General features: G+C 39.3%; 1 protein-coding gene across 1 annotated transcript; it reads right to left on the reverse strand.

The window, feature by feature from the left end:
• Positions 1–461: 461 nt before the first annotated feature.
• On the reverse strand, positions 462–27,416 carry SLC13A4 (solute carrier family 13 member 4). The gene is made up of 16 exons (XM_058022432.1): positions 26,642–27,416; positions 20,942–21,070; positions 17,860–17,996; positions 17,458–17,639; positions 16,679–16,733; positions 15,047–15,086; positions 14,247–14,324; positions 12,443–12,621; positions 10,997–11,116; positions 8,088–8,189; positions 6,884–6,985; positions 5,720–5,817; positions 4,514–4,644; positions 4,023–4,184; positions 2,413–2,550; positions 462–1,728 (listed from the first exon to the last, which is right to left on the reverse strand). The coding sequence occupies exons 1-16, from the start codon at positions 26,804–26,806 to the stop codon at positions 1,591–1,593; spliced, it is 1,956 nt and encodes a 651-aa protein (XP_057878415.1). The 5' UTR covers positions 26,807–27,416; the 3' UTR covers positions 462–1,590.
• Positions 27,417–27,601: the final 185 nt, after the last annotated feature.

Consider the following 27,601-nt stretch of genomic DNA (forward strand, 5'->3'; position numbering starts at 1 on the left):
CTTTTTGTTTTTTTCCCCGTATTTCTTTCTCACTTCTGCCAGCCTATGACCTTTTATTGTACCTGTTTACTTTCAATATGAGTCTGTGGGATCCCTCTGTTTTGACAGAAGCAGTAAACCAAAACCTCCTGCTGTCTCAACCCTGCTTCTCTAAAGTTTTGGTGGGTTATGGGTGAAATATATCCAATTTGTATGCTCATGGAGCACCAGGATGTGCAGTAGTGAATAATTTATTTTATTGACATTTTATTTTTACAGAATACATTCACTTTTAGAGAGCCTAGATTAAAAATGGAAAGCATAAAAATTCATTAAAGTGTATGTGTGATTACATGAGATTCAATCATTCTAATATACAGCTTAAATGTATTGACATTAAAGAAATTATTAAAAACTGAACATAATACATGAGAAGACTTAATGAGTGTCACTTAAGAGACACTTAAGACTTAATGAGAGATCCAGTGAGGAAAGCAGGGCATTCACTTTATTGATAAGACATAAAGAGGTTGGCCTTTTGGCTTGGTGGTTATTTCCTTCATGCCACAGTTTCCTACATTTGAAGTTCCTGCTCTCTGGGCTGCTAGAGAGCAGGGTGTGTGAGATTCAAGTGAATACACAGGAAGGGGAGATACACCAGCACCACTCCACTTCAGCCCTCTCCCTTCTTACTCATGGAGCAGCACTGAGTGCCATCAGGAGTGGGACTTGCTCAGTCAGGGGAATCATAAGTGCATAATTAAACAGCAGCTAAAGAGACAGGAGAGTGACAGGGGCTGTTGGCCTGATATGGTTTTGCTGATCACAGCTTCCCCTGCTGAAAGAGCTCCCACTGCAGTAATAATGAAGAAGGTCTTGAACAAAACTTTCTGTTCCTGAAACTCTTCCTTCCAAAGCTGAGACTGCAAGTACTGCAATATTAGAAATTTATACTAGTGCTGTGTGGGAAAAAAACCCCATATTCTCCTTCCAAGGAGATTTCTCCTTCCTCTCTGGAGGTTTCTGTTATCCCTTTGAAGCGCTGTAGCTGGTAGTTGGTAGCTGGATTTCTGTCCAGGTCATATGAATTAGGCGGAAAAATGGTTTTTGCAAAACAGTGATAAGTCATCGCAAAAAAACAAGAATAATTTGCCTTCAAAAGAAGTAGGCTCATAAAACTCCTCTGGATTTGGGAATAAGGCTCAGCCTACATTCAGTGTAGGAGTCAAGAGTAGGACTGAATGTGCTGCTGCTGAGTACAGCAGTGTGTGTGTACTTGTCTTCTGCCACTGGAGTCCTGCATACAAGTCCTATGTAACTGCTCTAAGGCATGAAAAAGCTATAGGGAAATAACTTGGAGGAGTGGATTTTTTCTGACTTATGGTATCCCAGAGAAAGCAACAATAGAGCAAAGCTAATCTCTCCTTTTAACTCACACTGATTTTCAGAACTGAAAAGCTGTTGCAAAAGACCTCCCAGTGGATTTTCTTCATAGTTTTACAATGGATCCTGCTTCAAGCTTCCTTCTTTCTTTCATATGTGAAATGTAGGTTCAATATTTTGTCCCAACTTGCTTTGGTCTTGCACTTTTGCTCTTTTTTTCATTGGAGATTACGTTTGGCTTGTGATGTTGCCGACTGCTGCCCATTCTGGAAAGGTGTTCAGCTGGAAGAGCCTAATTCCCCACGTGTTGATGGCCACCATGACAACAGCCAAGCCAATCAGATTTACACCCAGGCCAGCTTTCACCTGCAAAAGCAAAGAGAAAAACAGAGCAACTGAATGAAAAAAATGGTTTATTTTAACATAGGGAAAAAAAAAAAAGTGTTTGTACAATTTATACTGACTCATATATAGTGTGATAATTTATGTGTAGTGATTTCTAGAGCAAAAAGAAAAAGCATAAATGAGAGCATATGTGTCAGGGTATATGTTGGAGTATTCAGGAATGAATATTCAGGTTAGATACTGATGCAGTTCATTGTGAACTGCTGAGTTTGTCACTTGGACTTCTCAATCAGATAATCAGAATGGGGAGTTAAACCACACATAATAGAGTGATACACGACTTGCTGTGGAGCTATGTGATAAATCTAATTTCTTATGCTCTCTTGTGCTTGTCTTAGTAGGCCAGTGCAAAAAAGATTCCATACTCCTAAAGCTCTTTAGACCATTACATTCATAAAAAAAAATACAAATAAGAAATGTGTGCATCCTACACAAGATCTGTGTTCTTAACCTGACAGCTCTATTGTGTAAGAGCAGTTCAGATATCACTACTTAATATTAGCAGCAATATTATTTTTATTATTATTGTTGGTCTTGGTTTTTTCTACTACTACTACTACTATTATTATTATTATTATTATTATTGTTATTATTATTATTACTATCTGCTTGATGTGGGAGGATACAGCCAGTGCCAAGACTCACCATATCTTTGATCTGGCAGTGCCCGTAGCTGAAGACAATGGCATTTGGAGGGTTACCCACGGGCAGCATCACCGCAAATGAGATGCACATGGTGACAGGAATCAGGGTGTATAAAGGGTTGATAAGCAGGGTTTCTGACTGGAAGAACAGAGGGAGAGAAGTGTTTCACCTGATCAATAAAAGTCACAGCTGATAATGGCTATGAAAGGACCCTCTCTGCTGTGAATCACATCTGCCTAATTTCTAAACTTAAGCGGGAAAGTATTTTTTGGTTGGTTGGGTTTTTTAGAGCAATGCCATAATTTTGAGCTGGTCATGCTCCAGGAATCTCTCTTGAGACATTTCATGCTGAGGGAGGGTGGAGTTTGCTACTATTAGGACACTTTTGCTCTTTCTCCCACTTGTTCTCTGTGTCATTTTGTTTAACACTGACTACAGCTTCAGTCTTCATCTACAAGAAGTCACAACAGGTTAACACAAAGAACTTGTTTCTTGTAGTTGCTGAATATGCTGAGACCATTATGTGATGTCCTCCTGAATACTGGTTAGGAGAACAAGCTGTTCATGATCCAAATTTGCATGGTGAGAAGGCAGAGATGATGGAATATATTTTACAGTGGGCCAAAGAATGAAGTTTTCAGTGGTGGTAAAATTTTCCATTTTAATTTGCATTGCTTTGGCCCAGTTTTATATGAGAGGGAAAGGGAAGGATAAACAAGGCTACAATCATTTGGGGGAGGGAAGTGTCTCCAGGTTACTTTTGCAATCTGAAAAGAGAGTCTGCCTTAAGATGGCAGTTCACACTGCAAGTAGATTACTGGTCTAAATATTTTTTCAGGAGAATCTCTTTCTGCAAGGAGCAGAAGCAAATTTGAACTCCTAAGCCACAGAAACACAATTACATATTGTGATTTGACCCTACTTAATATTAACTCAGAACTGTTCACATAATATGCTTTGGGACAATCCCATAAAATAGTTATAATAGGGAAAGATGATTAATGACCTCCATTCTTAGACAGAAAAGTTTCACATTATATTAAAAAGAAAAGGAAATTTTCTGTAACTGCTATTCCAATATAAAATTAATTTACTCTCTCTTTCTTCTACCTTTGTCAATAGCATCCTGATTTTTTTCTGCCCTTACAAACATCTCTGCTTTCCGCGGTAGAAGACAGTATGCTTTACCAGATCAACCCCTTGAACACTTCTAAATCTGAAATAAAATTCAGCACTCCATTCTTTTCTCACAAGTAGGGAGCAGGTGACTTCTAAGTAATGAACAACACATTTAAAATAACATTAACAAAAGCATCTCGAGTTTCATGTGAAATTCACCTAACTTGTTAATTCCATAATCACCTTTTCTTGTACCTGGCATATGAATTCCTTAGTGCACTTTTTCTGAGAAGTATTATAAATTCCATGATTCTAAAACATTCTTTTGGCTGCTCAATTATGTTTTTTTCCTAGTTTCAAGACTACAGAGCAGTAGCTTGGGAACTGAGGCTGGGTTGCATGTGGACAGAGTGCCAAGACCCTGACATCCTGAAAATTCCCACAAGCCTGTAAAGAAACAACAGACTAAAAATGTCACTGTTTTGACTCACCATGCTGCATAAAATAGGCAGAAAGATGGTTATGGTTGCTGGATTACTAACAAATTCTGTTACCATGGACACCAAAATGCAAGCCAGCAGAGTTACAGCCCAGGAGGGAAGGCTGCTCAGGGAGAGCATCTGACGTCCAATCCATGTAGAGAGGCCAGAGGTCTGGGGAAAGGACAGAAGCGCAAGAATTACTAAATATTTGGTGTGTTTGTCAAACAGATTCTTCTTTCTGTGGCAGTTTACGTCAGAGAATCCCACCAGCAAATAAACAAAGTTCAGGTCAATGCTTTCTGCATTTCCTTTTGCTCAGTAAACTAGATTTCACTGCAGTGAAAGACATATATTGAGCGCAGGGAGTGCTGCCTACTGCATTATGTACAAACTTTAAAGTATCCACATCATAAATCCAAATTGGGAAGCATGCAAAGGAATAAAAGAGCAAGCTGATAATATGTTTAGGAAGGAGCATTTAAAAAAATCTACACCATTACCTTGCATCCAGCTGCTAATGCATAACCTCCTCCAACCAACACTACAATCTCCCAGGGCATGGTCTTCTGAAAGTCCTTCCAGGTAATGATTGGCTCCAGTGGGTTAATTTCTGCTGACTTTTCACCATCTCCTATATCAAATAAAGTGTGTGACCAGTATTATACTGCCCTTTTAGCAAAGACCTTCACGTTTTTCACAAGAATAGAATGACTGAAGATGCATGGGACTACCTAAAAGAGAGGCAAACAGGCAGTGCAAGCCTGTTTCTCTGAATAATCTGGCCTCACAAAATGCAGCATATCAATTCCAAACATTTTGACTTTCTCTTGGCTGCTCTGTTAATGTAAACAGTTGTAAATCCCTGTGTCCTCATGTTACAGGTTTTTGAGGGACTGTGTGCTGTGTTGTGATATGCATGTGCATATATCTGTAGACCACAGAGATGGTGTTACAGTGGGATTATAATATCAAAGAAGGCCATGATGCTTGATAAAGTGCATTTAGGCCCCTAGATTTTATCTGAGGACATTGGGGTTTTTTCAGTGCTTGAGTATTTTCTTAAAGGAGGAGTTATAGAGTGTCATATTTTCCTAAAACCTGTACAATATATGACAGCATAAAAATATGTGTTTCTATACATTTATAATCTTTACATAAGACTGTGCAGGCAATTCTGCTTTCATACAGCCCTGCTGAAAGACTGGTGCAGCAAACTGATCAAACCACTGAGTGCTACCCAAACAGAAACGTGAAATAATCTCATTATCAAGAAGACTGTGAGAGAAGAATTGCACAAAATTGAAATGTTGTCTGGCACTCTATGACCTGTTTTATGTTTATCTTAAGACATTACAGTGATTTCCACTGTATAAGTGATGAGTAATTTTTTTGCTGGGGTTTATCTTGAGCTGATTTTGCATTCGAAAATAGAGAACTCCATCTAAACCTTTCCCAAAGCTCAGTCCTGAAGTCTAATAACTGCTAGCACAGAAGAGATGTCAGTCTCAGATTGAAGTTTGTCACCTTCTGGAGGAGACAATTTGAATTACAGCAAAGGAAAAGGGGGTCTAATGTAGGTAGGGCTGGTATCCTTGACTTACCAGCATAAAAGTATCTTCTTGGAACTTTTTACAGACAAAAAATAACAAAAAATCATTAGACATTGAAAAATGCACCCATTCTCTTTCTTAGTGCATTCTCCTCACCTTTTTTCCTTTTTCCAAAACATGGCTTTTTTGCTGGAATCAGGAAAAGGAGAAACCCAAGAAATACAGAGACAGTAGCATCAGTCCGGTAACCTTTCCTAAGGAAAAAATAGCAACTTATTCATAAAAAAACCCATTTCCAAACATTAACAGAAACATTTCCAAACCAGGTACATAGCTCCAAGCACATTTCTGCAGGTGCAGTTGTCTTCCCACATCTGAAGTCACACTAACAGCCTGCTAGAAAAATATGCCTGCATATCAAGGGTACAAATTGGATTTTTTCCCATTTATTAAACTGAATCTGGTACGCAACTTCAATCACACCTCAACAATTTTCAATATTCTGGTTGAAAAACAAATAATCCCTTTTGGTTTACAAATCTATTAACTTGGAGGTACAAAAAAATACTGTGTTTACTGTAGTGTAAGAAACAGTAAACAAATTCTGGGGAAAAGCCAAACCCAGGTGATCCTTTAGAAATGAACTGTAGATTGATTTTAAATTAAATGTTTAAAAGGCTTTCTGTAAAAGTATTCTGAGGAGCGCCAAACTCCAGTGATCATCAGAAAATCACAGTATTAGAAATGGTTTTTCTGTCAAAATTGGAATGAAAAATTAAAGTAATTTTATACAGTAGCAATATAAAGAAAACTTACATTCAAATCACTTATTCTTTGATGTGCAAAGTGTGTTTTAGTAAGCTTTAATATAATTTGTTTCAAATTATTTAAAATAAAAGAAAAATTATTTTATTTAGTCACCATTCTCAGCAATATTTAATTGAATGGACATTTTCTTGATAAAACACTTTTTGTCAAAAATTTAATTTCAATTATAGTTGCAATATATTATAGTGAAAACTTCTTTATGAATGCACTAAAATGTTTTAACCTCAAAATCTGACCCTCCTATTCTTTTACATTTGAAATGGTTTAATTTACTTTCTCTACTTAACTCACTTTGAATACTGAGAAAGAATGGAATTTTTCACTATAGAAAAATATATAATTTAAGAAAAAAAATCCTAATTTTTGAAAAAAGACTCAATTTTTCATTGCTTCATTAAATGTGTCTGATGATGTCTTAGGGGGAAAAAATTGTAGAAAGTCATAAGAAGCAAAGTTGTATTCCTGTGCAGTAGTTATGGGGATTTTACTCACTTCTCAAAAAAAGATGACCATCCTGGCACAAAGCCAGGCTCACGAGTGAACCAGAGCAAGGTCATCAGGATGAAGAAGAATCCGGTCACCATCTCGGGGTAGCTAGAAATAAAAACCAGAGGAAGAAAGCAAGGAAGTAATTCCAAGGTCTGTCTGAAAACTCAAGAGCAACTTCCAGGAGAAGTAAGAAAGTAGAAACTGGCTTTAAAAAAGGATAAAAATTGTATTAAAAATAGCAAGGGAGATTATTTTGAATTAAAGAATTCTAGATTTGGGTCCCAGCTGGGAACCATCTAAACCCTGTAAGAAATAGGCTAAAAATATCCATCTGTATTTGCAATGCTATCATTCATGGGCAAGACCTGAAGGAAAATATTTCTAAATGCTCGTTGTGTATTTGCATTATTATCTGATTAAATGTGTTAACAAGGTGAAGCTCATATTAGCATTCCACTGTAAACACATTCTCCTGCATTTTTTAGAAGGATAGAAAGCCTAAGAGCAAATGACAATGTAAATTAGCGCAGATGGTGCACACAAGGTGACTTGAGGATACCTGAGGTGGCTTGAGGATTTTTAATTTAGCATAGATTTAAATTAAGAGTGATTTCATATTTAGGCACAGCCTGAACAACAGTTTAGTTTCAGAGTTTATCATATTCAGGCAGTTGATCTGTCAATATTTCAGTTAAACAACACAAAAATACTTTGTGAAGAAGGAATTCTGTGCCATATCAGCCCTTTTGGAAAAGAAAATGTTGCCAAATAATCTTTTCAAGAGACATTTCTTGCCATTGTGCATAAATATTATAGGCAACTGGGAAAGCTGGACGACCCATGGCATGGGAAAAAGCCTTTTTTGAACTTATATCCACTAAAATAAGTATGTGCATGAATTAGGAGAAGGGGTCCTTTAGGGTTCAAAGACAAACCTGGACTCAGATGACCTTTGAACCCTGGAATAAACTCAAATATTTCCTTTCTTTTCCCTTTTTCCTCACAAATAAATGAGTTGCATGTTAGCACGCATGCTTGTAACAAAGCCTTTGATTTTAGCTCATTTTTGCATTTAGTTCTATTTCTATACTGGAGGGGAGAAAAAAGAGGTGAGAATTTTAGAATAAGCTACATGAGCCCAAGGCAACATGGAGGGCAGTAGGAGACAATGAGAGACAAATTCCCAAGGAAGGCAGGTCTGGTTTACCTAACATTTCCCAGTTTCTTGTATTCCTGTTGAATTCTTCTCTCTGACATTTCTTCCCGTTTGGTCTTCTTCTTCTTGCTCACAGAACAAGTCTCTTTAAAACTGAGATAGCATGATAAAATTAGGCAAGAGCATAAAGACGAAGGGAAAAAGTAATTAAAAAGAGCTTCAGCAATGGGGTAGACTGAAAATTCTGGTATCAGGGACTGTTGGGAGAAGATGTGACAGAAGCAAGGCCTCATGGCAATGCAAAAGGAAATTACTGTGCATGCTATTTGATTAATCTGATTTCAAGTTCTTTTAAGATTCAACTCTAGACATAGTTGGAAGGTTCCCAGGGTGCTCTGACTAGTGCTGATTGGTATCACTGAGCCATCTTGAGCCATGGCTGGGCTCCCTCTGCGTAGGCTTCCTCAAGGAGCTGCCAGAAACCTCCCAAAGCTACAGCTAGAGTCTCTCATCACGTGGAGAGGTTGTGACAGAGGTCAGCTATCAATAGAAATTTTTCATGGGCTAACTATGCTTTCCTGGGTTATCCAACATATTTGGGGTCTGCTCTGGCTTTTGAGACCATATTTGCCTTGAGTGTTCAGGATTCATAATGAGGGAAAGCTGTGCTTGGGATCCCATTAGCTGCCACGACCTGTCTGCTTCTGCTTATACTGTCATAGTAACATTTGTTTATAAATCAGGCACAGCCAGAAAAGCACCACAGAGGCCAGGGGAGTCACCCTGGTGTTTTGCCCAGGTGAAAAATGCCTGTACTTCTGCCAGGGACAAGAAAACACATTTCCTAGCTGGATATATTGAGCCTCCTATACCCTTGTATGGATGTTAAGTGAATCCCTTAGTTTATTCAGTTTTCCTTCATTCTGTAAGAAAGCATGGACATTCTTAATTGAAATTAAGATGCTTTCAAGCTCACTTTAACCCTCTCCTTTTCTTCTTTCCAGAAGTGTTACCTAGCTGTGCTTTGAGCCACAGATCCCTCCTTTTTCCCTCCAGCTGTACCCTCTGTCACACAGAGGTGTAACAGGATCTAAGCCAGTCTAAAAGAGGCAGCAGCAGTGACTCAGGTACCATGGAAGCACAACTTTTATGGCTCTTTAAGGTGATAATAGATGCTTTTATGGTCCTTGCTATTTTAATATCTCATTGGGTACCTCATTAGGCACCAAGCTGCAGCCCTGGCCAAACCATAGACTGCAATCTCCCTCAATGTATCTGCTTAAGGCCAGATTCTCAAATTCCTTTGCATTGCTCAAGATCCAGACAGGCCCTGTCTGGTCAAGAGAAGGGCTTACCCAGGGGTTGCATTGCGCATGTAATGTGAAATATGGAACACAATTTTTTAGTTCACTTAGCATTGCTCTTCATCTATAAGCATTTCAAATTTCCTTGCAAATCTTGCTGTTAGACTTTAGTAAAATCTACCAGCAGGGAGAGACAAGGCTGGAAGAGCCCTCCAGGCTAGAAGAGAAGAGCTCTATGGTTTATAAAGGACAGTTCTGTGGTAACTTCCACCCTTAGCACTTCTCTGCTGGCAATGATCCTTTGATGAGTCCATTCTCTTTCACCTTTGACCTGGTCTAGGGCCTTAAAGTCTGGAATGCTGTTCCAGCTAAGCCAGGCAATAACAGATTGATAGCACAGGGCTTCCTAGGAAAATAACATTATGGGGATTCATTAAACATTTATGCAAAAGCATTAGGCAGCTGTTTCAACAGGTTCCAAGTGTTTCCAGGCTCAGGAGGATGTGAAGGCAGAGAATTGAAGCCCAGCTCCCAACATAATATATTCTTTAATGAAGTGCAGTGAATAAAGTCAGAGATTAAGGAGCCTTGGAACTACTTCTCAAGAAGTCAATAATGCTTCAGTCTCTGGTATTATTTAGAAAAACATTAATCAGCATGAAGTCTTGGATGCAATGTGGAATTTCAATTTTTGTTTTAAAACCAAATTAATTGAGGGTCATGTTAGGACCTGTTTCTCCTCAAGATTAAAAGAAAAAAGTGGCAGAGGGAATTTATATTAGCCTTTTAATTTGGAGCTATAAGACTCAGAGACTGACTAAGAGAGGCATGGAGCCATTCACCTCTAAATTACTTCTTCAAATCTAGTCAAGGTCAGCAGCAAGCAGAACTCATTATCAATTTATTCATTGTCCTGGGTGAAATAGTGATGTCAATTCAGTTTACTTTTAAGAGTGAACTAAATCAAATTAAGGGAAATTTAATTCAGAGCAAATGTGTCTGCATCACATTTCAATGCAGATTAACAAATCCATTCTAAATGCGCACATTTGGCAGTTTTCATTAACTTTGTAAAGACAATATGTGGTACAAATGACCTAGAAGACTGAAACTTTTTCTTATTTTGGGGCTTAAGGACTAGTATTAAATGTATTTGTCTCTTAGGCTGTGAGTCCCTTCCACTTTAAAGAGAAATATATATGGAGTCTATTTACCTTTAATTTTAATTGGGTTTATGTTAATTTCATTGAGCTGGAGGCAGATCTGAAAAGTAACTTTTTCACTTGCAGGTTTTTTCTATTAATCTTTTAAATTGTGCTTTTCCAAAAAGACTTATAACAATATATTTCAGCCATGAGGGAATCGTGGCTCAAAATTGTCATAAGAGTGAAAAAAATCCCAAATCAGTTGAATGCTTAGTATGGATTTCTGTCAGCAATACCTGGGCACTTCAATCTCAAGTAGCAACACTCTGCACTGCTGTCTGTGCAGGGCAGTTAAGTGAGATTTCCTCTGGTAATTTATCTGGCAACAAGAAGGAAATTGTGCCTTAAATTCTGTCATTTACCAGTCAAAACTTCTTTATGAGACACATTTGAGAGGAGCTGCAGATGCCCTGCTTTTGTAATCTGTATATCTTGAACAACTTTCACTCACTTGCAGCCCAAGAACAGCCAGTGCAGCCAGAACCAAGTCAGCACCAACATGATGAGGGAGATGGGGAAACTGAACAGAAACCAGGTTCCAAAATTCACCACTTCAGCTTTTGGGTACTGGCTGTAAATTAAAAAAGAGAATGCATGAGAAGTTAGAACAGTACAGGGAGAGGAACCTCCAACAGACATAGCTGCAAACACATCTACGGGCATGTTTTTCTGTCATGGGATGAGAGAAAAGTTCCATCAGTTTGCTTTTGCAAACAGCTGCATTACCTGTGCAGAGTGAAACCAACAGAAAAATAGTGCAGCTCTCCAAACTTTTAATACCAGATGGTCTGGATTGTTTGGTCAGCTTCAAAAACACTTGGAGATACCTGAAGTGAAACTCCATCCCGGCTTGTGGTTTATATTAAAGCTTCTTTTAGGTTGGCAGTCTTCAGAATGATTTCACCCAGAACCTCTTTCTATGTTTTCTCATGGGCCACACAAATGTTGACTGCATTCTGCTGTGCTCTGATAAAGATGTTGGATGTGTGCATTTGATGCAACTCTCATAAAACCAAAATCTTGGAAAATTCTGTAAAGTCCAAATCTTTGGATTAAGAATGACTTTTGAACTCAGTCTTCTCTGCTACCACCATTTAAGAGAGAGAAATGAGAGATATCAAGGCACTAGTGGTAGCAGTAGATAGTCAGAATCAGATTTGAGCTTGGATGTGTTTCTCTGCATGATAAGTGCCACCATGTCCTGACAGAAAAACATTCCTGTTTCTGACATTGAAACATTCGTGTCTTTGGGAGCCCTGGGCCTATGATAAAGGAGATATTTAGGTGATCACAGAGCTGCTTCTCATCTTCTCTGAAGCAAATGCATAAGGCCACATATCTAAGTTGGTTGTTTGAGGTTTTTTGCACTACATGTTGAGCGGCTGTTTTTATGACATCTCTTCTTTTGTATTTCTTTGTATTTGTTCTATCTTCACAGCTTTAGTGTTTACTTTTCTAGAGTGCCTGCTGCCTTTCATGATGACCACTCTGTCAAATCAAAAGAAGTTCCTGGAGAAACTTCAATGTTACCACACTGAGAAGTTTTTACTTTGCGTGAAGGAAAGACACGGGTATGCAGTAACCTTCAAACATTAACCATTGGTAATAACATTAGAGGAAGAAGCAAATTTTCCTTCAGGGACAGTGTTCTTTCTAGGGTTTCTTGAGGTAGGAAATGACCCACAAGGATGATGATGATCTCACCCTGAGTAGTTTTTTGCATGAGAGAAAGACATGGGTATGTAGCAACCTTCAAACATTAACCACTGGTAATAAGATTAGAGTAGAGGAAGAAGCAAATTTTCCTTCAGGGAGAGTGTTCTTCCTAGGGTTCCTTGAGGTAGGAAATGACCCACAAGGATGACAATGACTCTCACCAAACTCCAGTGCCACTTACTTGTTGAAGTGCTCGAGGAAGATGAGGCTGGTGGAGGTGCCAATGATGGTGGTCAGCCCGCCGATGGTGGCTGCGTAGGAGATGCTCAGCGAGAGGCATTTGCACACCATGTGGTCGTGCCTGCTCTGGTACCTGCTGCTCAGCTCCGAGGGCTCGGGGGGCAGCACCAGGATCTGAGCCTGTGGGGGGACACAGTCACGAGCAGAGCAGGTGATCAGAACAGCAGCCCAGCTTGCTCTAATGCCAGAGTGATACGGTGTCGCCACATTTCACAGAGAAAAGCGAGGCACAATTTTTCCCAAGGATCTCTGAGATTCACATTATCTGAACCTCAGAGAATTAAAACACAATTCTTAGCACTTGCTGCGCCTGTGTTGTGCCAAAGTAGAACGCAACATGGAGATTGTTTAGCCAAAGTGAGGATGTTTTGTTTCCTTGTGTGTCGGGACTGTTGGGTGACAGTCACGAGATTCTGGGCAGTGTGAGCAGTTGTGTGCAGAGTTGAGTGCTTGGCAGATTCAGTTTAGATGTAATATATATAGTATAGTATAATAAAGTAATTAATTAGCCTTCTGATATCCATGGAGTCAGATACATTCTCTCTCCCCTTTGTTGGAGGCGCCTTTGATTTGCTATGATACGGGTCCCAGCAAAGCAACAGGTTTGTGTAAGAGAGGCCAGGTTTTTCTTCACAGGGATTAACTGGGATCAGTCCTGGAAACTTGTCCCAGGGCCTAAAATGGCCTGGTGTGTGACAAAAATGTAGGACAAGCAGTAATCAGGCTTCTGGCTAAGGTTTGGGCCAGCTCCAGGTCTGACTGGAATATCAGTGGGATACCAAAATCCTTTGAGGGCTGCAGGGATGGGATTCCAGCAGATTATGGGAATCCATAATCCTTGAGGTTTAGGAGCAGCCACCACACAAAGGCTCGGTGAACTTTTCACACTTAGACGAGCTCAGGGCCTCTAATTAGGGATGGAGTGCTGGGGATCTTAAAACAGAATGGAAAAGGCTGAGCTATGGGAATATGGAAGGAAAAGATGCCAGAAAATTTTACTCCAAAAGAAGCTTTCATATTAGTGACAGGAAAATGTCTATGTTGGTAGATCAAGTCCTTATACTGGGAAAAAAGGTAGAATGACGAAAAAGATAGCAAGTGGTTCAGAAAAGCTTGTTACATTTACTAATTTTTGTTTTGATTTATTTTTGAACTGTGAACGCAAATTCAGGTGTTGATTTCAGCCTATTTTTTCATGCCCACAAACTTATGCCATTAAGGCATTACAAAATTGTCATCCAAACAGCAATCTCTTCTTGGATCCACTCAAGAGAAGTAGAAATACTGCAATGAATTGATTTAATGGAGGATTTTGAGGCTGGATATTTTGGAAGACAAAATGGACATGGATAGTAAGAGTACCCAACAAAGTGGCTGAACATATTAATGGTCTGCTTTTTTCATTCTGAGTAAGGGGTTTTTTTGTGCCAGGGGTTGTTATTTTTGAGTTGGGCTATTTTCCAAGGAGGATTTGCAGAAACAAAGTGGCTATTACAGTCAAATAATAAAGGAAACTTGTGATCACATCCCTGGACGTAAAGCTAAATGAATTGTCCCAGCCACTGGGGAAAGGTCTTGTGAAGAAATCTGTGATGGGTGCATCTAAACGGGAGCAAGAACTGGCAAAGGGCCAAGCTGGGGCTGTGCTGAGGTGATGGAGAATGATTCCTTTCAAGGAAACAGTAGGGAGCAGGTGATGTTCACACCTGATTTTTGCCTCACCCCCAGGTCTAACATTTCCTTACCTGAGGCAGGTGCTGCCCATTGCTGGTAGAATTCATTGTTCCAATAGGGTTGGCTATCATGTGCACACCATTCATACCCTGCAAGGTGGAAAATGCCTTTGGATTAGCCTTTCTTGTGCTCCATGGGGCACTTGTGAATTTGTGATGCTTTGTAAAGGTGACTGAGTGGCAGGCTTTTGGGGCAAAAAAAGAAAAAAAAAAAAAGGTTCCAAAACTACAAGAAAATCCAATGCACTAAAATCAACTGTTAATTTTAAATTGGAGGAAAAAAATTAAACTCCCTGTTTTTTTTTTATTTTATTTTATTTTTAAGTGATTTTAAAGTCAAATTATAATGAGATTAGGTCTTCCTCTGACCTGTCTGAGACTCTAACAGGTCCCTTGAGCCTGTGACTTTGTGATGTGTACAGGCTGCTGCAGCAGCTTGATAGTTCTCAGCTTCAGAATCCAGCAATACTGGAACAACAAAAAATCATATCTGGATTTGCTGGAAACCATATGGAATTGTTGGTTCTCTGACTGGATCTCAGGATCTCCAGCAAGGAGTACAGCAGGCTTCTATTGTTTTGTAATTCTCTTTTTGCTGCTTTGGAGCTAATGTTCCCCAATTGATTTGTGCTACCAGGCTGACAGGTTAAATACAAAGCAGGACATTCTGCAATACCTAATTTCTGCCCACAACCACCACACATTTGAAATAAGGGCACCAGCAGTTTTTTTTCAGAGCAGTGTGCATTTTGCTCTGCTGGTTCCTGCACTAGAAGACAGGGTAGCACAGAAGATACCACCTATGACAATACCTTTGAGTGCACCAAGGAGCTCAAGTCAGTAGTAGAAGCACTAAAAACAAAGAAAGGAAAATGTGCTTTAAAAATGCCTGTTCATCCAGCTTCTGCAAGAGAGACATATCATGGGGAGGAGGGGAGAACTAGTGCCTACTGAAATGCTGAATAACACTTATTAGAACCTCTTATGTGGGCTCTTGGCCAAAAAGTAAGTCATTATTATATTTCACAGCTCAATCTCTAGCTGAGTGGAATTCCACCTCCATGCAACAAAAAAATTGTTCCTTGGTAGTATTTACCCCATTCTAGGAGAGGACCCCATTCTCTGTGGAGTGGAGGGGATCACCAGGCAATCCAGCATCACTACTGCCTGTTCAAGTTCTTCCTCTGCCAACTTTTCCAAGGCTGTTTCTGACTCCCCACCTGTACCACATTAAAGCCTTTCCTAAAACCTGCCCTGTGTGGCATGTGGATCATGCAAACAATCCACTGAACTTACTTCCAGATTATGTGCTACTTTTCCTGGCAATTTCAAAGCTCTTTTTCAAGTAATCCCATTTTAATAATAGTTCTGTTTGAAATATCGCACATACACTCTTCAATAGGGGTTAAAGGGAATAATGGCACAATGCCAATCTGAAGATTTGATTCTATATAGAAAGTATGGCTGGATAAAAAGAGATAAGAGAGGGAATATTGGAGAACCCAAATAGTCTCTAGACTAATGAGAAAACTATTTAGATCTTGTCAGTTAACTTAAAGCCATCAACCTTTACTATTTGAATTATAATATTTGTTTTAAAGCATATTAAAATTTAAAGTAAAAGAAACTTGTTTCTCTTTTGTTTTGAGCAGTTGCAAATACAGAAGGAGCTCAAAAAGGGACTGTGCAATTTTGTTCTCACACTTCATAAGATGCTCCTCAGAATTGGCCTATAATAAATTTTTAGAACATTAGCTTTGTATACTGTCTTGTATATCTTGAACTGATGCTTATTTAGATCGTTTGACAAAGAAATTATTCCTGTGCTTGATTTACCCTTTCCCCTTACTAGATTCTTCCCCAAACAGAAACTGCTGGTGTTTCAAAACTGTGAAGAAATTAGTCTATATTTAAAGAGATCTTCTATAAATTTTGTAGGGGAGGAGGGGTGGTTTTTTGTGGGTTCTCCCTCCTCCATATCCCCCTGCCCTCCACTCTCATCTCTCTTTAGGCAGGCAGTTCAGATTTTCTCCAGGAATGCTCTGTAAGTGATGTCCCTCTGGATATGTCCTGTGGGCAGTCTGCGCTGTACTTGGATCCTCTTCATCACTGTTCCTTCAGGGGAACAGAATAAAAACCTGTGGACAGCCCTTTCTTACACAGCACAAACTCAGATTTCAAAAGAACTTTTAAACCCCTAGAAATATTTTCCTTCTCCCTAAAATATCCATAGTGTTAAAAAATAAATGAATGCTGCAGATTTTAGTGAGATCCAGAGCAGTGCATTAATCCCATTTATCATGTAAGCCTTCCTTGTCAGTCACATGAGACACATTCACTTGAAAGGTTCTGCTTGCCCTTCCTGGCTCTACTCCTGGGTTCATCTCATTGCAACCTGTGCAGGGCTCAAATGTCCAGTCCTGGTGTACAGGGGTCATTCTTACTCCTCATTGATGAAGATAAGCTCCAGGGAAGGCTGGCCGTGCTTTTCACCGAGACCTGCAACAGAGGAACAGAGAGAGCCCTTGGGGGAACAACTGAGCTCAGCCCCTGGCTCACACCGCTGCACCTGGAGGGGCTGCTGTAAAAACAAAAGCTTTGCCCAAACACTCTCAGGTGCTCCCTTGTTGTGGCATTTTATTATTTTGTATTGTACTGATCATGTGCATCTGGCAATTAAAAGACTGTGATACCTACGTGTAATAGACAAGGTTGGACGAAATAATTTTCAGCCTGGAAACTGTAAAGTGAGAGAAAAGAGAGATTCTTTTCTTCCTAAGCCTTCTTCTTCTGGGAAGGAATGAATAAAGTGAACCTTACAGCTCTTATCAATTTTTTATTATGGGATTGTCAAGAGAAAACTTCTGAGCCTCTTCTAAATTTCCTTGACTTTATTCCCAAAGGTTTTCTTCCAACCCTGTGAAATGCTATGACCAAGAGTTTATGACACACAGCTACAGCAGCTGCCCTGATTCAGTATAAATAATTTCCCAACTCCAAATTTACCATCACTTATAAAATTTCCTTTGAAAGGAATATCATAGTACAAAAAGGAATATCAGAATACAAAAAGGAATATCAGAGTACAAGGAGTACATATCAGTGGTTTTGGCAGTATAAGCAAGAGAGATCTGACCTGCATAGAATTTCAGTAAAATGTATCAACAAGTGAGGTCACTGACAAACAAATGAGCAGAGAGTGAATGCCAATACTGACAAATACCTATGGGCTTGTTTTCCTCAGCAGCGGTGCTGCCTGCAGCCGTGATGGCCTCGCACTCCTCCTCAGCATTCACCAGCTCCTGGAGCACTGCCTCCACGATGGGCATCACCATGGCTGTGCTGGAGGTGTTGGAGAGCCACATGGAGAGCACCGTGGTGCAGCACATAAAGCAGAGCAGCAACCTGGAGTGCGGGGCAGGGAAACACGGGGAGTCGGAGGCAGCAGAAAAAGGAGTGAAAATGTGTAAGCTGTCAAACTCTGAAAGGAAAGATGAGTATGAAAAATGCCCCAAACCAAGGTAGATTTAAACCAAGGTAGATTTTGGCCATGGATGGGAAGATCAGAGTGGATTCAAGCTGCTGCTCCCAGCCTCAGCCTGCCCAAAGCCAAGGGTTCACTCACATGCCTGGCTTGGCTCCAGCCATCATCACCATGCGCAGGGCGATTCGCTTGTGGAGATTCCACTTTTCTACAGAAGCTGCCACACAAATCACACCCATGAGGAGAAGGGTTGTGTTCTTGAAATATTCAGCAGCCACCTGCATTAAGGGCCAGGGGGGAAGCAGACAGTTAAAAAAGCAGTAAATACATAGAAATCATCCTGAATGAGAAGAAATATAGCATAGTGCATTTTTGGTCCCTCAAATAAGAATGACAGGGAAGCTGAAGAAAATGAAGAATTCATAAATCAAAATATTCTCTTTAATATTTTTCTTGTTGTGTTTACAAATAAGGCTCTGTCCCCTGTTGTTTATAGGCCTCTGAGTTTTGGAAAGATCAAGAGAAATGTTATATTTGTAAGCAGGATGTTCAGTGCCTGCAGTGAGTCAGTCATACTCAGCTAGGCTCAGATGGGAACAAGCACAGACAAAAGTGCACTGAAGGCAGCTTACTCATGTGCTTCCTCTGCTTTTTTTCCTTCTGGAGGTGTTGTTTATCTTGCCTATCTTTATTCTGTCTTGTTCAGCTTTTGGGAAAAATATGGCATCCCTAGAACCTACTGCATCAGAGTAAAAGTCCTTTGGGACTTGCTCTTTGAATGCAATAAAAAAGGATTGGTATATTTCTGCAGTGATCCACAAATCCTGTGTCAAAACTTGTCACATTGGAAATCCATTTCCATTTTATCAGGAAAAGAGGGAAAAGTTTCAAGACTAAGAACTTTTATTTAAAGACAATGAGCAAAACCCATCACTGCCTCAGGAAAATATTAAAAAATATTTAAAATATCCAAAGCAGGAATTGTGGATGTAGGTCTTACTATAATATGAGAAGATATTCTGTGAAGCAACTGCAAAAATGACAAATTAAGCAAACCATAAAATTCTTACTGAAACATACACACATAATTCTGTAAAAACAAACAAAATGGGAGAAAATAAGAGTTACAAAGAGATGCTTGGGGTCTATCAAAATTTTTCATTTCATTTTTATAAAAACCTTCCTAAGCTGTTGCTGGAATATTTTTCAAAAAATGTAATTTCTTCAGTGTAAAACTAGTTCTCTAATGAAATGTAGATGCCAGCATTTTAAAACAATTAAAATCAAAGGAAGCAATAATTTTTTTCCATTGTCCTCAGTTATACTGATAGTCCTCCATAAAATGCAAGAATGACAAAAATGTTATTTTATGAAATTTGCTGCAAGTTATGTATTCAATGACACTTATTCAATAAATCCCTATGGTGACTAAATAGAACTTTTAAATATCACCTTTTTGACTTTCTTCTACTGGTTTCTTTCTCATTAACTTTCTTTATTTTCCTGCTACCTTTTCGAAAAATAATGAGGTGAAGGAAGGAAATCCATCAATCCAGCAGCATGAAGAATCTGGGTTTTTTTCTCCTTTATTCCTTTCACAGCCATTTTGGAGAAATAAGTGAATGCTAACAGTCTCATTAATACCAGCATACATATATGGTTCATGCTCTTAAGCCCCTGTGAGTAATTTGTAGCTTAAATAGTAGTAATTTTCTAGGCAAGAGTCAATCCAGAACAGCAGATTGGAAATAATGCTCCAGAGTTGTTTACTTTTGCATGCAGGGATTTATTTCAGCTCCTAAAACAAATAATACATTCTTTGCTGTAGTCTTACTGTCACTTTATTTGCTATTGCGTTGAATGTCTCTCAGGCTGACATTAAATTTCCTTCTCCAATGTGCTGCCAAATTTTTAATGAAAATGCCCGACTACTTTACCTTTATGTTAGGAAAAAAGGATTGTGAAAATACTGAATTGTGTTGGTATGAAAATGCATCTCATTTTATTACAAAACTTGGGGGAATAAGCAGTCATTAAACTCCCAGCTCATGCTTGTTTCTATCCATTTATGGGTATTCCCAGTGCTAGATTGTGAGAGAAATCCAACAATTTTATGTTTGCTACATATTCCTCTGCATTCTTATCTGTATTACTCATCCTTAAATCAAATGTGCTGTCCCCTCACTCCCCCAAAAGGGATAGAAAAAGGCAGGGGAAAAAAAGTTGCAGAGAAAATAAAATAAATTCTTGGCATATAATGAAAGAAATTAACATTCAAAAAAACCTCAAGTAAGCAAATTCAGGACTGATCACAGAAACTTTTCTGTACAGCTACTTCTTTGCCTAAAAACTTTTGGCTACAGTGCAGCAGTAGGTTACAGCTTTGAAAAAAGGCTAGGCATTCATCTGGATAACAAAATTATCCAGCCTTTTCCAATAAATGGTAACTTGTTTTAGCATATATAGCCTCTTGCCTTATACGGCATCCACAATAAATAAAATTGCAAGGAAACTTGACAGTGAATCCTTTGGCTGCTGCTCACATGGATTTGAGGAGGGCAGATGTGACGGTGTTCACAGGGGTCTGAGGATGAGGGACAAGATGAGAATGTGACTCCATGTTTCAGAAGGCTTGATTTATTATTTTATTATAGATATTATATTAAAACTATACTAAAAGAATAGAAGAAAGGATTTCATCAGAAGGCTAGCTAAGACTAGAAAAGGAATGAATAACAAAGGCTTGTGTCTCGGACAGAGAGTCCGAGCCAGCTGGACTGTGACTGGCCATTAATTAGAAACAACCACATGAGACCAATCACAGATCCACCTGTTGCATTCCACAGCAGCAGATAACCATTGCTTAAATTTTGTTCCTGAGGCCTCTCAGCTTGTCAGGAGAAAAAATCCTAAGGAAAGGATTTTTCATAAAAATGTGTCTGTGACAGGCAGGGGTGGGATCCTGTGGTGCAATAGGTATTGGTCATTGTTGGTGATGCAGGAGCTGAAAGGATGGACACCTCTCCTGGCTCTTGTAGCCTGTCTCATATCCTACATCTATCATCAGATGAAGAAAGGGCTGGTGGGACCCTGTTGCATCTTACAGGATGAACACTTCTGCCTCCCATGCCTCCAAGTCTTGCTGCTGCACTAAGATCAGCCTCGTTCACATAATCAGCTGAGAGCAAGAACATAACATGATAAAAACACACAATGGTCTGACCTCGCTGGACTTCATGACCCCAAAGAGAGGATACAGGAAGGCAGGAACCAAGGCTGCTGCCCCAAGGGGCACTGCTTCAGAGACCCAGTACACAGCTGTCACCACGAGCACGTAGGCACACGAGGCTTCCTGCAGGGACAAGCACAGAGGATGAGTGTTACTGCCCCACCCCATGCTGTGGAGAGCACTGGGAACTCACCCTTAGGATTCTTCAGATTGTGGGTGCCCTGGTTTAAAAAAAAAAACCAAAAAGGAGTGCATTGGGACCTCCAAAGGTGCAGCTGTTTGGGTGTGAAATCTTGGCTACTTTCTGAAAGGAGAGAGTCAGAAGATGAGGTGAATGAAAGTTTTCACATATAATCCAAAGCAAAGCATTGGGATAAGCCCATTTATCAGCAAAACAATGGCATAAAGTGCATTTGCAAATTTGTTTGTTTTCCATAATCCAATATTTACCAGGCACTTAATCACGACTCCTCAAATTAGACCTGTTGACCTGTTATCTCAGCATATTTGTCTCTCCAGTCCTGGAGAAAGACAGGAACTGGTAGTTTTCAGGACTATGATGGTGTTCACAGGGGTTCTTGGATGAGGGAAGAGATGAGGATCTGACTCCATGTTTCAGACGGCTTGGTTTATTATTTTATGATATATATTACATTAAAACTATACTAAAAGAATAGAAGAAAGGATTTCATCAGAAGGCTAGCTAAGAATAGAATAGGAAAGAAGAATGATAACAAAGGCTCATGGCTTGGGCTCTGTCTGAGCCAGCTGACTGTGATTGGCCATTAATTAGAAACAACCACATGAGACCAATCACAGATGCACCTGCTGCATTCCACAGCAGCAGATAATCATTGTTTACATTTTGTTCCTGAGGCCTCCAGCTTCTCAGGAGGAAAAATCCTAAAGAAATGATTTCCCATAAAGGATGTCTGCGACACAGGACCAGATGAGAGCATTCATATTTGCCATAAAACTGCCTTCTAGTTATTTTGGGAAATACTCTGGAAACTTAGGCTTGGGGGTTTTTCGTTGTTTTTTTAGTTTGTTGGGTTTTTTTTTAAGCAATGTGAAAACACTTTTTTCAGCTGATTTTATTTGCTCAGATAATTCCTACAGACCTTTGGAAGAAGACCACAGGACTGAGGGGTTGGAGGCAATGGAGTTAATCAAACAAATTTGCTGCTGTCCAAGGTTCTGGTTGAAAAAGGCATGAGAGCATCATGGTGAGCAGTCATGGGGAGCTGGGGTATGACAGAAAAAAGTGCTATCTGCTGAATATTCTTACAGGAAAACACAGCTAGTGAATGGAAGTCTTCTGGTCCATTTCTTTAGAAACATCTTTATTTATGGCTCTCATTGGAGCTCTCCTTAAGCTCAGTTTCTTATACTTAGCAGTAGTTTCTGTACTTGGAGACCTGGGGATGTCTGCTGGTAATAACTACAGAAACTATCCTCAAGAAAAGGTTTTTCCTTTTCTTTCCCTTTCTCAAATTTGAAGCCAAGTCCTGTACTTGCCTTAACGTGCTGTTCTATGGCAGTTAATAGGTCTGCACTGATTTATTCCACCTATAAATTTATCTGTTCCTCATTTTGCACCAGATGCTCCATGTGAACCTATCAAGCCGTATGGAGTCACAGATCACAAATGGCTATTGTTTAGAAAATTCACTGTTCACATATGCTATTTGAGTCTCTTAAAATATAATTTTACATATTATACATCCATCCTGGCTGGATGACTTCTAAATAAAGCACTTTTCAAGAGGCCTCACAAGCAATTCTCACAGATCTTGTGCAAATCAAAGAGGATGTTTTACATTTCACTGTTTTCCATCAGTTTGGTGAACAAGGTGGTAAAGCCTAGTGAAATTATACAGGGATGTGGGTTCAATGGAATTAATCAATAGCTTGTATTTAAGTTCATCTTTATAGATGTCATTTTTTCATTACCTCCAAAAAAGAGTCACAATCAGATGTTCATCTTTTTTTTTGAAGTACAGCTTACAGTAACAACAGGCACAACACAGCCCAGAGAGGAAGTTAAGATAGATTGATATGTACAATTTCCTTTACTTGTGCAAGAATTGTAGCCAAAGTTACTCAGAAGCTTGGATTTAAATTAGCTGCCAGTTCTTGCTCTGATTCCTGCTTCAGAAAAGTGTAACATTAAACAATTATAATTCAACAAAGCTAGGGTGGGTTTATATTGGATATTGGGGAAAATGTCTTCAGTTGTAGGGTGAAACTTAGCTCTGAATTAGCCAACTTGCTGCTCAGTCACGTTTAACTAAATTATACCTCAAGGTTAATATTCCACAGAGAGCAGAGCATGGGGCCTTTTTTGTGACCTCGTGACTCCAACACATTTTTAATTTTTAACTCATTAGCTTCTGTTAATGTTTTCATGGGTTCTGCATCAGATTCAGCAGTTGCCTGAGGAGAAAAATAACTTCTAATTAAAGAAGAATCAATGATTTTTTAATTTTAGAGCAGTCCAGATGTAAGATCCAAGGGGTATCCAAACCATTTTCTCACTCCAAAAATATACTTCTCTCTAATTTCTTTGAGGAACTATGTCATTTTCTATTACTCCTCTGTGTGTGGCAAAAAAAGTGGGCTGGTAGTGAAAATGGGACAGGACAGAGGGAATTTGCATCTCTACCAAAACCCTACTGGGATGGGCACTAAGTCTTTGTGTTTCCTATACACAAGGCTGTACCCATTTTCCAAAAGAAAAAACCCAAATAAATTACATTTTTAAATGGTACAAAACTGTAACCAAGTACTGGGAAAGCCAAGCTTGCTAATCTCCACTAAAAACTTAATCGGCTTGTCTGGCAACTTTATTTATTTTCTCTGCTGGTTTCCAAGAGAAACCATATTAATCTTTTCTATTTAATTAAACTGAGTTTATATATTTAATTAATGGTTACCAGAGCTACTAAGTATTGCACTGAAGCAGTGGCAGTGTAATTTTAACTGTTTCACCCTCTTCACTTGTTGTTTCACAGCTGAAAAATTCTGTTAAACCCACCTCAGAGCTTGAAGCAGGAAAAGGGAAACGTGATGGTTGGAGGGACTATCATCTAATTATCTCTTCAGTCAGCCCCTTGGGTTAAAAGAGTTGAAAGGAATCCATGGGTAAAAACTCCACACTAAGGGTCATGCATAAAACTTCTGTAACTAAAATATCCAAGGATCTCAGAATGATTAAGAGGAAGAATAAATTCTATATGTTGGAAATTTGCCCACTTATTTGCCCATTTTATATCTTTCATGCAGACATGTGGTTAAGCTTTTCAAAGAGGTAGTCCAGCCTCTGGGATAACATCTTTGATTTTATGGGATCATGCTGAAATTCCATCCTTCAGCTTGCATAAATAAAACCAAAGGTGAAAGAAAATGAGTCAACTGTGGCTCTCCAGAGCATGTTCTGTGCTTTAGGGTCCATTCTGCTGATTTGGCACATCAAGGTGCCACCATCCCCTGATAATACATTCTCACAGCTCTGCCAGCAGGTGACTTTCAGGAGTCGTCCAAATGTCCTTGACTGGATGCAGGGTGGCCACAACAACATTGGTTACAGAAAGCCTGTCCCCAACTGACTGAAATCATGTGGCATGCCTTGTGGTATCTCTGGTGGCTTCATGGCCAAAAAAAAAGAAAAAAAAAAAGTGGATAAAGTTTACAAAAAAGAAGAAAAAATGCTCACATATCATTGTAAACAATGAAGGAAAAAAGGACAGAATGAAAAAGACCCTCAGGTTGTAAAGCACACACTTTTTTTTACCTTAAAGGCATTCATATATGTCCAAACATGTGGGACAAGTTCAGTCATAACTCCAGAAGGGGAAAAAGAATTTGAGCAAATTTTCTCAAATGTATTCTTCACTCAACCATTTCTTTTCACAAATTAATATGAAAGAAGCTGTGGACTTTATTCCCATTAGCAGCATCTACCAACAATTCCTACTCCTTGTGCTCTCTCTGATCTCTCTGTACATGCCACTACACATGTAATGCTCCTTTAACATTTCCAGAGAGGTGCTGGTATCATCAAAGAAACTGCAAGCTGATTCCCTGCTGAAATGCAACTATAAATGACCTGGTAATTTCAATCTCTATAAAAAAGACAAAAACCCTAATATAATTGCAAAAACACAAGCATCTGGGCAGGCATCAAATTAAATCCTCATATTTAAAAAATAATCATAGTCAGTGGGTTGTAACAAAATAAAATCTACACAAAAGCACTTGGATAGTGTACTGCTGGCTGAGTTTAAACAGTGTAGATGTTTTCTTAATAGCACTATAAATATTTGTCCAGCTCTTGGTAAGGTTGCCAGCTGTGCTTTACCCTCTGTGGTCACTCACGTATCTACAAAGTGGATGTAAATCTCCCCTGGACGGATTATCACATCACTTTGCAGCAAAGCAGCACCACGAGGTGCAGAGTAACAGTGCAGACTGGCTTGTACTGTCCAACAGCAATTCCTGCAGCAATGCTGTCAGTGAACTCCTGCTGCAGCAGCCACAAGGTGCTTTACAATCCCCTGGCTGAGCATGCCAGGGAGCATCTCTTCCCATGTCACCCTTCCAGTGGCATCAGGGGAGATTAAACCCCTCTGCAGAACAAGCCTGTGTGACAGGGTGAGCCTTTCTGTTCCCTGAAGAGCACAATTGTCTGTTATTCATCCCCTCTCTCGAGATAAAAGAGATGAAAAAGCACTCTAAGAGAACAGCCAAGACACGTGGAAGTTCAAAGCAGGAAAACTCAAAGTGCAACACACACAGTTCAGTGGTGCAGGAATGTTTCCTTGTTATGAATTCTGGTTTATTTTCCAAATGAAATGTTACTGTTTTGTTTTTGAAATCAGCTATGCAATTTCCAATCCTTTGCATTTCTATTCGGTAAAGTACCAGCATTCATAAATCCCCTGATACTTTAAGGAAGAATGAATCTTTAGCAGGGTAGAGGGTGGAATTGGATATTGCTGCACTTTTTGGACAGATTTATATCTAGGTCTATGGGGAAGGACAAGCTGCAGATTTTTAATACATTGCAGATTTTGATAAATTAAACATCACCACCTCTCTAAGACAGAAAATGTTGCTATGGGACACAAAATAAAACAATATGGACACTGGAGCTTCCAAGGTAAAAAGAAGGGAAGTTTAATATCTGACTCCAACATTTATAGATTTTCAAAAGTGACAGTGGATTGGAGGATGGCAGTGTCACCTCTCCAATGACACTGGACAAACCAAGAGTCCATCAAATTTCTCCTCCTCCAGAAAAGAATGTAAACCAATAACTATTTACATAAAACTGCGTGAGAAAGTTCGTTACAAGAATGTAAACATCAGAAGGCTTAGAAGGACTGAGAAGAACAGGGCAACCGAAAAACATTGCTATTTTTATGAGTTAGAAAGAGATCCAACATTTCTGCTTCAAAACAGTGCTTTTCTAGTTTCACCTGGCTCTGCTTGTGACACAACTCAAGGCAGCTCTAGCTCTTAGTGATGGTTTCTCAGTGACCCTCACAGTCCTTCAAAGATGAGTCTTTGATTTTTCTAAGATCTGTGCTTCTTGACATCTTTGTCTTTCCTTCTGCACTCCGCAAACTTAATCAGCAGGACTGCCTGCTGCACTCAGAGGCTTTGTTAAAAAGAAAATGAAAATGTACTTACACTGCTGGGGTATATGAGTGGCAGAGGAAGCAGCAGAAGTGGAATGAGAACAACGAGCAGGAGATTTCTGGATCGGAGAACCTCCTTCATCACTGCCATGCTCCTTCTGGTGCCTTTCTTCTCCTTCATGTTCTTCTCTGGTTCCTCAGATATTCCAATTTTCATGCCACGTTTTTCTTCACCTGTGCCTGGATTTCCCTCAAAAAACTCTCACAACCTCATCTCCTATCCCCACAGCCACCTAAAATATCTTTCTTGCTTTATTTATTCTTCAATCTGTTGTTTTGAAAAGGTTTTTCAATTAAAAATACATTCAGTTTAGGTAGGGCTCACCAGCCCATCTGAACTATTATCACACCATAACATGCAGAGGTTTGCAAGTTGGAGCATAGTGATCTTTTGACAAATTTTCTTTTCAATTCAGACTCACAGTTGTAGATATGTTGTATCCTTATTCCCATGTCTTATAAAGATTTTTTCTTCCATCATCTAGTGGTGTTACTTCCTTTTTCATAAACCAGGCAAGATATGTTTTGAGCTGCTGCTTTTCCTCTTGTTTGATAGTCTGAAAATCTCAAACACAGTTTCTTTCCTTCTGGACGATTACTGAACCAAACAATTTATTTTCCAATGCATAGAAGTAAATTTTCAGGTACTTCTTCTTTAAAGAAAAGACCAAACCCCCCCTCCATTTGCAGGTCCTTCAGATTTTATTTCCTTGCTTCTATTTTGTATCTACCTTTACCCTACTTTTGCCCTGAGCTTGGAATTCACAGGGCAGTAATTCCAACATGGATTATACTTGATCTCAAGACAAACATTTGTTAAAAAGCTACAGGCAACTCTAATTCACCAATGAGGACTGCAGAAGGTAGAAGTTGCTCCACCCATTGTCCCAAACCCAGTCAGAACATTTGAGAAAATCAACAGCCTTCTGACATTCCTACAAATGTATAAAAA

This window comes from Melospiza georgiana, chromosome 4 (genome assembly GCF_028018845.1).
Source record: "Melospiza georgiana isolate bMelGeo1 chromosome 4, bMelGeo1.pri, whole genome shotgun sequence".
NCBI classification, from domain to species: domain Eukaryota; kingdom Metazoa; phylum Chordata; class Aves; order Passeriformes; family Passerellidae; genus Melospiza; species Melospiza georgiana.

Bases quoted from the DNA above. Each gene is read 5' to 3' on its own strand.
- SLC13A4 (XM_058022432.1), bottom strand. From the start codon at position 26,806: ATGAAAATTGGAATATCTGAGGAACCAGAGAAGAACATGAAGGAGAAG. The intron at 8,190-10,996 runs GTGAGTGAAAGT...ATGCTATCTCAG, and splicing joins TGGCTGTTCTTGGGCTGCAA to TTTTAAAGAGACTTGTTCTG. The intron at 6,986-8,087 runs GTAAACCAGACC...TTTTATTTCTAG, and splicing joins AAGAAACTGGGAAATGTTAG to CTACCCCGAGATGGTGACCG.